This window comes from Salvelinus sp. IW2-2015, linkage group LG21 (assembly GCF_002910315.2).
Source record: "Salvelinus sp. IW2-2015 linkage group LG21, ASM291031v2, whole genome shotgun sequence".
In the NCBI taxonomy this organism is placed as follows: domain Eukaryota; kingdom Metazoa; phylum Chordata; class Actinopteri; order Salmoniformes; family Salmonidae; genus Salvelinus; species Salvelinus sp. IW2-2015.
Window position 1 is genome coordinate 5,285,736 of NC_036861.1, and position 14,304 is coordinate 5,300,039.

The 14,304-nt window shown below is 42.6% G+C and overlaps 1 protein-coding gene across 2 annotated transcripts in view; it reads left to right on the plus strand.

The window, feature by feature from the left end:
• LOC111982353 (striatin) overlaps positions 1-4,466 on the plus strand; it is a 105,901-nt gene extending 101,435 nt beyond the window's left edge. For both annotated transcript variants that reach the window (XM_024013911.2, XM_024013912.2), the window contains 3 exons: positions 164-265; positions 437-523; positions 823-4,466. In XM_024013911.2, coding sequence (XP_023869679.1) covers positions 164-265; positions 437-523; positions 823-992 — 359 coding nt within the window. In that variant the 3' untranslated portion in view covers positions 993-4,466. The remainder of the gene's footprint in view (positions 1-163; positions 266-436; positions 524-822) is intronic.
• Positions 4,467-14,304: the final 9,838 nt, after the last annotated feature.

Here is a 14,304-nt window from a genome sequence, read left to right on the forward strand (position 1 = left end):
GCTCTGTGGATGTACAACTCCCTACTTTTGAATAATTTTGTCTTGAGTTATAACTCCCATTTTATCCTGTTGTTCTGACAAATGACTACATGTAAATGAGAAAGGCTAATCGGCAATGTTCAGTTGAGTTTCCTGTCTTTTCACGTCCACCCCGAACACACAGAAGCCCCGTGCAAGATCAACAAGGTGCTGAGTCACCCCACTCTGCCCATCACCATCACGGCCCAGGAGGACCGACACATCCAGTTCTTCGACAACAACACGGGTGAGATAGACAGCGGACAGTTTGAACCAACATTCCAGCTAGAATGAAAATAAAATGTACACATAGTAAGACAAACACATTTTGTCACAGTATAAAGTGTACTTATAACAGTTGGTATAAATACAACATTGAGGACATTGATTTTGTACTCATTCTGGGATCCTATTACAGGGAAATGTATACACTCCATGGTAGCCCACCTGGACGCAGTCACCAGTTTAGCTGTGGATCCCAATGGCTTGTACCTGATGTCTGGCAGTAAGTATTTATCTGGAAACAGAGAAGTACTAGTGTTTTGTTGGTTAGCGTTTCATGTAATTACAGCAATATCGTTACTTGCATAACTGGAGATACAAACTGACAGTGTTGCAAATATGATATCTGAGCACAGAAACGGAAGCCCCCTTGGATCTTTCTTGTGGCAACTTTCACTAAAAGGCAGTTGTATAATTGTAACATCTCTCCATCTTTCTCTCTGTCTCACTCTACCTCCCTATTTCTTTATACTTGTGTTCCTATTTCTTTATTTTTATTCTCGCCATCCTCCGCCATGTTAGGCCACGACTGCTCCATCCGCCTGTGGAACATGGAGAGCAAGACGTGCATCCAGGAGTTCACAGCGCACCGCAAGAAGTCGGACGAGGCCATCCACGACGTGGCGTTCCACCCCACCAAGTGCTACATCGGCAGCGCCGGGGCCGACGCGCTCGCCAAGGTCTTCGTATGACTGCAAATCCCAATGGCTAACAGCTGCGTCCGGCTCGAAGGACCATAAAAAAGGGGATTAGGTGTGGTGTAACTGAAGGGAGAGATGGGAGTTGGAGCCCAACTCAAAGGCAGTGTGGAAGGAAATGTAGTGAGGTGAATGGCTAACTAGCCACTGGTGTCTGAGTCTCAACTAGTGGCAGTCGAGAGTGATGGTTAGACACCTGATGGTTTGAAGGCTGAAAGGGGTGAACGTGAGAGAGTTTTGAGAGAAGGCGGCTACTATCCTTCCACCGTATACTTCCTGTCCTACACACACACTCCCCAGCTAACCCGGGCGGGCCTGGGTGCTACAGCCAAACCAGAAGGAGATGTGGTCAAACATCACAAAGACCAAGCGGATATCCAGGAAATTCTCAAGACCTGTACTCTCATTTAGAAACATTGCATTTGTTTCCTAACTAACAGAAACACAAGAATCATATTCTGCACACCCCCACCCCAGCCACCCCTAAGACTGCCTGTGTCTTCAATGTCGTCATTTTCAAAGATTTCATGAAAATGTGCCTTTTTCGTCAGTCTTGCAAACAACGTTATTTTACAGTTTGTGTGCAACGTAGGAGATTTTACAGTTTGTGTGCAATGTAGGAGTGGGCAGGGCGTTCAATAACAAGTTATAATTTATTGTCCAACAGCACTGGACATTGTCTATTCCATTTGATCCATAAAACTACTTTTGAAAATAATTATTTTCATCGGATGTACACAGTATATGTATGGCTAGTGGTCAATGTCACAGTACTGTTTCAATTATTGAACGAGGGAGTTGGGATCCACAATGCCCTCCAATCCACTGAAATATACAGTAGCGTGCAGAACTGGAGTCCCCCTAAAAAAGAAAAATTGTAAAGAAGTTTAAAGTAACCTGAAAGTCAGTTTTAAGTTGAAGTAAAGGCCAAGAGGCTGCATTTCCTTGATGTGATTTATTATAGCCTTTTTTATATGTCAATGTGGTTTTGTATGTAATCACAACAAATTGGAAATGACTCCATTAATTCATCTCTTAAACAAGTAAAAAACAAGTAAAAAATGTTTTTAAGTAGTGCTTATTGTCCACACACTTGTTTTTGCTTGAAAAGCCAACTCCATGAAAATAAGTGAATTGTTTAATGAAACTTTGCTAACAGAATTCCTACATATTAGCCCATATGAATCTGTCTCCTAAGTGAGAAGCCGTCCTTGTATTCCAGCTTGCTTTGCTTCACTGTTGAATCAGTGTCCAAATCTAAATTGCCTGTGCACAGCCAAAACACTGACTTAGCCAGGCCACATCCTTTCTTCAACTTAATTTAGTTTCCAATTAAATTGTAAATGTTTTTATGCTTCAGTTCTCCTAGGTACAAGGAGTGCCTATTTGGTGTTTGGATGTTCCATTCTTTACATAAATCGGACAGCAACATTGTAATATACTGTAGCAACATAAGTAGAAGCATTAACTCTTAACAAGATCTGTCCTGTGACAATTTGCTAGCAGTAGATCAATTACTCATACTTTGTTTCACAATTTAACAGAATTGATTGATCAATGTTGTGGTTTGACCTAATTTGAATACATGCWGCTTTATCATGCATTTATAGTTGAACAACCAGACAAACTGCACTGAAAATGGTTTGCAGTGAAACAATTTATTCATTTGATTGTTTTTTTCATTTGAGCTGTGTATTTATTTATGCCTCTGTGTCATTTAAGCCAAAAGAATCAACCAAGTATTGTCTTACAATGACAAGATGCTTCACAGAGCCTGCAGATGTGAAGTTTCCTGCGACTGCTAAATTGGCTCTTTCAGCTTATAATGCTAAGTTAGCTCTTTTGCTAATGCTAAATTAATTGCTAATGCCAAGTTAGCTATGACTGCTAAGGTAGATTCTTCATAGATATCCTGCTTGCCACTGTGCTGATTTAGCCCCTTGGCTCCCATTTTGACTGCAGAACTGAGGTCTCTTAGTACTCAACTGCACACAAGCTACGCTCCTGTGTTTAGGCGATATGACCAGCTCTGGTCAGAAAGCAGGGTAAATGCTTTATGTAATAACTGTTTGAAAATAGAATTTTGTCTAATTATTTTGAGCAATTACTCGTTTTTTTTATTTACTATACATGGTTGGTGAAAAAGGTAAATCCTTGTTAAATACAGGTAGATATTTTTTTAAAGAATATTTTCTGTTTTACTTGAACATTTAGGAGTTATTCCTTGGGGGATTTGTGTACTTTGTTTCTTTTGTAGTGGAATGGTTGGAGATTTGCCGGTCTTATCAAAAGTTATGCCTTTGGTTGTGAGCACTACAAAACAAGACAGATTTTGTCATTTATTCTCCAAGTTGTCTCATCTGCAGTTGAACAGTGAGAGATTAGGATTTCGCCATCTACCAAATGCTTTGGTCTCTAAAATAAGGACTGTTGAATGACGAGGGTGGATCAAAATCTGTGGGGGAATTCGGTGTGCTTGCGTTGTACAAAGATCTTTTTTCTTTACTTTGGTGTCAGGTAATTTTAGACAATGTAAGGGAGAGAACAAAAACGTGTACAGTTTTAAAGTATAAAAAAAAAAAGATATTTATTAACACAGTATATTGAGTGGCTAAACATGGTGATGTGAAATGGAGTCAGTATGTATGGTGCCCTTGTCGTGGTAAACGTACAGTAGTCCCATCACAACACTGAGTAGTTGAACAAAAGAGGAGTAGGTATAGGGCCCCCTGCTGCTCACAATMTGGAAGAACCATACTTCAGCAGGTTGGCTCTCATTTCATGTCTTTTAATAGGCTGTATGTCCATGACAGAATAATGAGGGCTGACCACATAGGCTAGTGTTTTGTTTGTGTGTTTTTGGTCGTAGAGAACAACTTTAAATACTATTCTTCTCCAAATCAGTTTGATTGAGCTGTCGTATTTGAGACAGTTAGTGTGTCTATCATGACTGCGTACGGTCGTCAATTGGAATAACCAAGCAAACAGTGGTCCTCCAGAACCAGGAGTCGGACAAGAACTAGGGTTTGAACAAAGAATTATCGTACTGTGATAGGAAGTGTTAAAGCAGAATGCTCTAGTCTAAATAGTGACTCATATATGCTTCTGAAATTCACTTGTCCATTCTGAGCAGCAGGGGGTGTTGCTTACAAGCAATACAAAGTGTATGAGAAGAGATCACACAAAACAAAGAACCTATTAATAACCAATGGAAAAACACAAAGTCCTGGGCGAAGCCAAGTTTGCCTATTGTAAATCAAAAGTCATTCCCCTTTTAACCTCCAGTTGTATAGAGAATTCTTTTAAGATGATGTGAATTTGATAAATATGCTAATTGGACTGTACATACAGTACATATAATTATTGTCATTATAGTTTATTCTTTTTTCATGATGTATTGTATTTTTTCTCAGATGGGAGATTGACAGATTTATCAATAACAACAATAAAGGAATATGTTGTATATCATACTGGTAATGTAGTATTTGCTTCCCACCTTTAGAATAATGCATTTCATTGATTTAACATTATCACACATTTTCCATTCAAGTGTATACCTACCTAAAGGAAAGTGTATTTGATTCATATTGTAAGTACCCCATATTACATATTAATTGTAATCCAATTGCAATGTTTATACCTTGCAAAAGTCCTAACAATATATTTTTAAACATACAGTATTTCATAAATAAATCTAAGATGTATATTATTTAAATACATAAACTGGTATGTGCATAAGTATCATTTGTTGACAATGTAGTACTTCTCTGCCCTGCTACAATTATTTTCCACCCCCTCCATTGTTCCCTCTTAGCCAATCACCTATTTACCCTCCCTCCCCACCTTGCTTACCTAACTGTTGAGTGGCCAGAGCAGGGGACGTGACGTTGTCATATGAACGCCGTCAGTGATAACTACCATGACCTTCTGTTCAATTGGCCGGAAACTTTCCCATGTGATGAACGCAATGGCAACCCCTGTGCTGTTCCCCCCCGCTCCAGTAGCTTATCCCCAAAATGGCGTCCAACAGCTCCTCCTTTCCACCATATGCCCCAAGGCCTATCTCCAACCTCTGCTCATATGTGTACTGCACTAACGCCACACTTGTGTCCATGGTAGAGATGTCGAACGTCGACGTAACATTGGTGACAAACTTGAGTAGGGTGTCGAAGTGGGCGGTGCCCATACTGCTGGAGTCATCCAATAGGAGATGAGGTTGTGGGCATTGAGGCAGGTGTGGCTGCTCACCAGGCAGGGTGTGGAACACGCATTTCATTAGGAGCAGCGCGGTGGAGACTAAGGATGACCAACCTACAACGGGCAGGGAGAAGACGCTGGGCTGACACACCACCTGAGGAAGGGATAAAATACAAAGGAGGATAAAGGAGAACACGGAGGTTGTCAGTTAAAGTGTGTTTAGGAAAACTTAAATCCGTTTTACCTCATTTCTACCAGCCTGTCACGTGCAACCAGAGGGATTTTTTTTTTAACTACCTTTACTCCACACACAGAGACACATACAAAGCTCTCCCTCACCCTCCATTTGGCAAATCTGACCATAATTATTTTCTCCAGATTCCTGCTTACAAGCGAAAACTAAACCAGGAAGAACAAGTGACTCACTCAATACGGAAGTGGTCAGATGACGAGGATGCTATGCAACAGGACTATTTTGCTAGCGCAGACTGGAGTGTGTTCCGGGATTCATCCAATGATAATGAGTAGTATACCACTCAGTCACCTGCTTCATCACCCCCCCCCCCACAGTAACCATACGTACATTTCCCAACCAGAAGCCATGGATACAGGCAATTTCCGCACCGAGCTAAAGGCTAGAGCTGCCGCTTTCAAGGAGCGGGACACTAATCCGGACGCTTATAAGAAATCCCGCTATGTCTTCAGATGAACCATCAAACAGGCAAAGTGTCAATACAAGACTAAGTTTGAAACCTACTACATCGGCTCCGATCCTCGTCGGATGTGGCAGGTCTTGAAAACTATTACGGACTACAAAGGGAAACCCACCGAGCTGCCCAGTGACACAAGCCTATCAGACGAGCTAAATGCCTTTGATGCTCGCTTCGAGGAAAGCAACACAGAAGCATACATGAGAGCACCAGCTGTTCCGGAAGACTGTGTGATCACACTCTCCGTAGCCGATGTGAGCAAGCCCTTTAAACAGGTCAACATTCACAAGGCAGCGCGGCCAGACGAATTACCAGGACGTGTACTCAGAGCATGCGTGGACCAACTGGCAAGTGTCTTCACTGACATTTTCAACCTCTCCCTGACCGAGTCTGTAATACCTACATGTTTCAAGCAGATCACCGTAGTCCCTGTGCCCATTAAAGCAAAGGTAACCTGCCTACCACCCCATAGCACTCACGTCGGTAGCCATGAAGTGCTTTGAAAGACTGGTCATAGCTCACATCAACACCATCATCCTGGAAACCCTAGACCCACTCCAATTCGCATACCGCCCCAACAGATCCAAAGATGACGCAATCTCAACGGCACTCCACACTGCCCTTTCCCACCTGGACAAAAGGAAGACCTATTTGAGAATGCTGTTCATTGACTACAGCTCAGCGTTCAACACCATCGTGCCCACAAAGCTGATCACTAAGCTAAGGACCCTGGGACTAAACACCTCCCTCTGCAACTGGATCCTGGACTTCCTGACGGGCCGCCCCAGTTGGTAAGGGTAGGCAACAACATATCTGCCAAGCTGATCCTCAACACGGGAGCCCCTCAGTGGTGCGTGCTTAGTCCCCTTCTGCACTCCCTGTTCACCCACGACTGCGTGGCCAAGCACGACTCTAACACCAACATTAAGTTTGCTGACGACACAACAGTGGTAGGCCTGATCACCGACAACGATGATGCAGCCTATAGAGACGAGGTCAGAGACCTGGCATTGTGGTGCCAGGACAACAACCTCTCCCTCAACGTGTGCAAGACAAAGGAGCTGATCGTGAACTACAGGAAAAGGAGGCAGGAACACGCCCCCATTCACATTGACAGAGCTGTAGTGGAGCGGGTCAAGAGTTTCAAGTTCCTTGGTGTCCACATCACCAACAATCTATCATGGTCCAAACACACCAAGAAAGTCGTGAAGAGGGCACGACAACACCTTTTCCCCCTCAGGAGACTGAAAAGATTTGGCATAGGTCCCCAGATCCTCAAACAGTTCTACAGCTGCACCCATCGAGAGCATCCTGACCGGTTGCATCACGGCTTGGTATTGCAACTGCTTGGCATCCGACTGTAAGGCGCTACAGAGGGTAGTGCGTGTGCAGCCTGGGGCCAAGCTTCCTGCCATCTGGGACCTATATTCTAGGCGGTGTCAGAGAAATGCCCAAGAAATGCCCAAGAAATGTTCAAATACTCCAGTCACCCAAGTCATAGACTGTTCTCTCTGCTACCACACGACAAGCAGTACAGGAGCACCAAGTCTTTTTGCTCCAATTTTCAATTTAATGCGGCTGCTTATCTTGGAGGGAATCTTATTTCAGTCATTAGCTAAAACAGCAGGGAGTGTTGGAGAGGCAACAAAAATGTAAACACAGTACTGTGAAGGGATGAGCTTGAAGACAATTCAACTCCGCCGGCTCCGGGCTTGGTGTCACTCATGGATCTTAATGTGTATATGTGTATTATATGATTTTTATGTAGATCTACAATAGTGTTATGTACATTCCTTTTGATTGTCGTTTTTCAATATGTTTTCAAGCGTTTCTCATGTGTTTTTTTTCGGTAAGTGCAGATGGAGTCCTCTTTGTTTAGATTAAGGCTGTTATTTAATCAAAGGTTTCTCTGGTAAGTCAACCATCTCTGTTTCACAAAGTAAACAACGTTTGGAGGATTACACAAATCTTACAGGGCATTCTTGCAAGAAACATATTGTGTCTAATCCCTGGAAACTCATCCCACCCAAACCATACTATTTATGTTGTTGTTTTTCTAAATTGCAATGAGTGTCAACCTTGCCAGCCTGCCATCCTGTTGCACACAATGAAAATATGCCTTTCGGCTTTATCAAGGTTATCTTCGATCATTTTTACGCATGTATTGTTGTCTCTGGCTGGAGCAGCTATATATATATATATTAATTGTCAAATAAGTCATTTAAAGTCCTGTGTGTGGCAACTCACCCACATTGGAGTGACCCCTTTTTTGGATGATACGCTCTACAGCTCCTTTACATTTTTTAAATTTGTATTTATTTAACCTTTTATTTAACCTTTAACCAAGTCAGTTAAGAACAAATTCTTATTTACAATCACGGCCTACACCGGCCAAACCCGGACGCTGCCGGGCCAATTGTGCGCCACCCTATGGGACTCCCAATCACGGCCAGTTGTGATGCAGCCTGGATTCAGTGCCTTACACCGCTGCATCACTCGGGAGCCCGTTTTAAGATCCCTGGGGATCAGATGTGCCTTCAGTCCAAACTGACACTGGGAAAAACACACCTGTACTGTATTTGAACCGAGCTAATAATGCCTACCTATAATAATGAATCAATTAAAAATATTGTGTCTTACATTGCAAGATGGCTGAGTAGGTTAGACCATGGTGCTGGCAACACCAGGGTGTTATTGAGAAAATGGATCACTGTCAGTGTTGACATTTACATGTTTCCATACTGGTCCCCTGTGGGAATCAAACCCACAACCCTGGCGTTGCAAGCGCAACGCTCTACCAGCTGAGCCACACGGGACTACAGTTGGGTAAGTGACTTGGTTTGCATGAACGCGTGTCCTAATGACCACATCAACAAATATCTTGTTCTCACATTTCTCTTGTTCTCTTCTAGCTGAGGGGAAAAGGGAGGCTGCGCAGTGAAGTCTGGCGGTGACGACAAAAGATCATTTATCTCCCTCCCCCCCGCTCTCTCCATCATTATCCATCACTACATCTGTCAAAAAATGTCTCTCTCTCTCAGGCTGTTCATTAAACGTGATGGTGAAGGAGGAGGCCCGGAGTGTGTCCCAAATGGCACCCTATTCCCTACGTAGTGCTCTACTTTTGACCAGGGCCCATATGAGTCTGTTTGACTACCCTAAGGGGAGCAGTGCTGTAGTGATGACGAGTAGTTTGTAGACTACATGGGAGCACCTCACCTTAGTCCATCTTCAGTTAGCTTTGACACATTGACACCCAATCAAAGCCTAGGAGATGGATGAGTGGCCTAGTGTGCTTCCCAAAAAGGCACCCTATTCACTACGTAGTGCACTACTTTTGACCAGGGCACATAGGGCTCTGGTCAAAAGCAGTGCACTAACGTTATGTAAAGAATAAGCTGCCATTTGGGATGCATTAGTAGTGCCTGTCTGTCAGCTGCCAACCAGCACTACCTATTTTTATTCTTTCTTCTGCACCATCTTATTCTGTTCTTTTCCTGTCCCCCTTTCTCCAACCACTTTAGCAATCCCCCCTCTTGCCCTCTATCCCAGTATTTTGTCCAATTCCTTTTTCTTCCCTCTTTTTCTTTTCCTTTCTGCCCGACAGGCTCCATTTCTCTCTCTTATACCTCCATAAAGGTAATAGGTTTATACTGTACTTATAACAGTGGCTCGTCAGATATATCCATTTAGAGTTCAAAAATACTGTTTGTAATCAGCACAGTGGGTGGGGGGGGGGGACAAAGAATATTTTGAGATACTTAACATTTCTCTCTATTTTCCTGTATAGATGCCACTGTGACTTATACCTACAGCCTAATGCTGTAGTAATTATAGTGATTGCAGCACTGTAATCGAGTTCAGTTGTGCGAAGCTGGGTATTTCAGTTACCCGTACTGAACGACGCCCATTACGGCTCCGGACACGCCCACATTGATAACCCGTAACACTTCGACCAGGAAGTATTTCTGGATCTGAAGCGTCGCCCACCCACGTTCCCGCTGCCGTCAATCAGAAAGGCGAAGTCCACCATGCAGCCTGGAGACAACCCAAGGCCAAGTCATTTTACCAATAAACACATGACGACATAACATTTAATATACATTTATTTTTAAATATAAGGTTTAACACCAGTCGACAACAGTCTGCTGACGTCGTTTAACGCCTAACAACAATAGTCTGTTTACGTCAATGACAGCAGTCAGGGTCACGTTTGATAACCTCTAAACTGGAGCAAACGTACCCAAAAAACATGTTCATTCCTGAATATCTTCAACAAAAATGCTATTTAAAAACATTTGTGACTAATGAGCTTGACTTCGGTAAAAACATCCAGCTTTTTCCCCTAATAGAAAGACTCTATCACAGGAGATAACATTGAGAGATGACGATCATGTGTACCTACTTGGGTCTCCTTTAGGAATAACCTCATGACCTTGTTCTTGTGAGAGAACACCTGAGAGAAGATTAGATTAACTGTTGTAATACATACAGTAGCTCCCGTTCAGCAGGTTCATCCTACAGGGATCATCAGATGTTTGGAGTTGTTACCGGTCCCATGGTTGGACTCAGAGAAGGTCCTCCAGACTTGACTGTTTTCTTGAGGCAGCCGCAGCGGCTGAAATGAAACCGGATTACTCTCAATGAGTCTTTCCCAAAATCTAGAGCCTTGAGATTAGAGTCACTGTTCGAATCCCAATACGGTGCGCGTGCGCGCGCATTGGTGTGTAGGTTATTGTGACAGGAAAAAAAATGCATTTCGGTTGAAATATAACAAATTCCATTCTATCATCATAACTGTTGTCTTCTTGACCAGCGTCAGTAATATTAATCCTAATCTATGAGAAAGGGAATGCCACAAATGAAATAGACACAGTTGTTAGTATACCCATGAGAGCCATACATATTCTGAAAGTATACATTCATGTGTGATTGAATGACATTGGGGGTTTACTCAATAAATTACTGGGAGCTTGTATAGAGAGCGTGCGGCCCTCTTTATTTTTCATAGCCTACAGTTTACTTGCCGTTGGTCAGCACCTCTACACAAAAAATACATCTAACAACCATCCCATCTCCAGCTATGACAACCTTCCCATCTCTTCCTATTATTGGGAGCTTATATATAGAGTGTGCGACTTTCTTTATTTTTATAGCCAATAATAGTGTTTTACATGATTTTTGAATGACCTCTGTACCGCACACATACAATTCTGTAAAGTCCCTCAGTCGAGCTGTGCATTTAAAACACAGATTCAAGCACAAAGACCAGGGTGGTTTTCCAATGCCTCGTAAAGAAGGAAACCTATTGGTAGATGGGTAAAAAAAGCAAAAGCAAACATTGAATATCCCTTTGAGCATGGTGAAGTAATTAATTAGTCTTTGGATGGTGTATCACTACACCCAAGATACAGACGTTCTTCCTAACTCAGTTGCCGGAGAGGAAGGAAACCGCTCAGTGATTTCACCATGAGGCCAATAGTGACTTTAAAACCGTTAGAGTTTAATAGCTGTGATAGGATAAAACTAAAGATGGATCAACAACATTGTTATTACATTATGGGCTCCCGAGTGGTGCAGCGGTCTAAGGCACTGCATCTCAGTGCTAGAGGCGTCACTACAAATCCTGTTTCGATTCCAGGCTGTTTCACAACCAGCTGGGATTGGGAGTCCCATAGGGTGGCGCACAGTTGGCCCAGCGTCATCCGGGTTAGGGTTTGGCCAGGGTAGGCCGTCATTGTAATTTGTTCTTAACTGACTTGCCAAGTTAAATAAAGTAAAAATTGTACACTGAACAAAAAATGCAACAATTACTATGATTTTACTGAGTTACAGTTCATATAAGGAAATCAGTCAATTGAAATAAATTAATTAGGCCCTAATCTATAGATTTCACATGACTGGGTGTGCATCTGTTGGTCCCAGATACCTTTAAAAAAAGGTAGGGGCGTGGATCAGATAACCAGTCAGTACCTATTTGTGGCGTGTGGAATGTTGTCCCACTCCTCTTCAATGGCTATGTGAAGTTGCTGGATATTGGCGGGAAGTGGAACAAGATGTCATAGATGTCGATCAATAGAATCCCAAACATGCTCAATGGGTGACATGTCTGGTGAGTATGCAGGCCATGGAAGAACTGGGCCATTTTCAGCTTCCAGGTATTGTGTACAGATCCTTGCGACATGGGGCTGTGCATTATCATGCTGAAAAATCAAGTGATGGCAGCAGATGAATGGCACAACAATGGGCCTCAGGATCTCGTCATGGTATCTCTGTGCATTTAAATTGCCATCAATAAATCATACCATGCCATCATACCATAATCCCACCGCCACCACGGGACACTGTTCACAACGTTGACATCAGCAAACCGCTCGCCCACATGACACCATCAGCCCGGTACAGTTGAAACTGCGATTCATCCACGAAGAGCACACTTCTCCAGCGTGCCAGTGGCCATCAAAGGTGAGAATTTGCCCACTGAAGTTGGTTACGACGTCGAACAGCAGTCAAGTCAAGAACTGGAGAGAACGATGAGCACGCAGATGAGCTACCCTGAGACGGTTTCTGACAGTTTGTGCAGAAATTCTTTGGTTGTGCAAACCCACAGTTTTATCAGCTGTCCTGGAGGCTGGTCTCAGACGATCCCGCAGGTGAAGAAGCTGGATGTGGAGGTCCTGGGCTGGCATGGTTACACGTGGTCTGCGGTTGTGGGGCTGGTTGGACGTACTGCCAAATTCTCAAAAACGACGTTGGTAAAGAAATAAACATAAAATGCTCTGGCAACAGCTCTGGTGGACCTTCCTGTAGTCAGCATGCCAATTGCACGCTCCCTCAACTTGAGACATCTGTGGCATTGTGTTGTGTGACAAAACTGCACATTTTAGTGACCTTTTATTGTCCCCAGCACAAGGCACACCTGTGTAATAGGAATAAGCTTTTCTGGGATCTTTTATTTCAGCGCATGAAACATGGGACCAACACTTTACATATTGCGTTTATATTTTTGTTCAGTATAGTTAATCCACAATAATAACCTCATTGACAGAGTGTAAAGAAGGAAACCTGTACAGAATAAAAATATTCCACAACATGCACCCTGTTTGCAACAACTTAACAACAACTAAAGTAACACTGCAAAACATTTGGCAAAGCAATTCGCTTTTTGTCCTGAATACAAACTTATGTTTGTGGCAAATCCAATACAACACATTACAGTGTACCACTCTCCATAGTTTCAAGTATAGTGGTGGCTGCATCATGTTATGTGTATGCTTGTAATCGTTAAGGACTGGGGAGTATGTCAGGATAAAAAAGGAACGGAATGGAGCTAAGCACAGGCAAAATCCTACAGGAAAACTTGGTTGTCTGCTTTCCACCATACACAGGGAGATGGGTTCACCTTTCAGCAGAACAATAACCTAAAACACAAGTCCAAATCTACACTGGAGTTGCTTACAAAGAAGACAGTGAATGTTCCTGAGTGATCCAGTTTTCACTTAAATCTTCTTGAAAATCTATGGCATGACCTGAAAATGGTTGTCTAGCAATGATCAACAACCAATTTGATAGAGCTTGAAGAATAATAAATAAAAAAATATGGGCAAATATTGCACAATCCAGGTGTGGAAAACTCTTAGAGATTTACCCAGAAAGACTCACAGCTGTAATCTCTGCCAACGGTGATTCTAACATGTATTGACTCAGGGGGTTGAATACTCATCTAATCAAGATTAGTGTTGTCATGACATGACTTTCATTAATCTGATGACTGTTATGTACCGAATCAACTATGTTTAATTGTTACTCAATTTAATTAACCATGTAACAATTAACTCATTAGGATTTGGGCCACCACGGAAGAAGTTGTTTAACGAGTTACCATCTCCCGAATTAAACTCTAGATGATATATAAGATATATCGATAACAGTCATTTATTAATCATTACCTCATATCAGTCTCATAATTCTGAACGTCGCACACTCCTTGCATCTGCACAAACCCCAGCTTTACTGATCATTCCGTACCACACAATTTGATTTAATTGTTTTTTTACTAACTAACTAAATGATAACACAGGATACACACACACACACGGTGTAGGTTATTGATTAGAAACTTAATACGATGGAAACAGGTCCTTAGTGGACTAACGACAACATGACTGCTTGTTTATCAAAAGAGGGTGGAGTAGAGAGGGAAAAAGGGAGAAAGAAAGAGACACAAACTTATACACTTGGAACTACGCTCACAGTAATCATAATACTTTGCCACGAACCGCCGCCCGTTTGGAGTAAAGAAATAATGAATGCATTTATGTGTTTGAATGTCTTCCTTTGTTATGTATCTCTGTTGGACCCAGGTCTTTATGAAAAGGGTTCCGTTGGGCCTTCTCCCG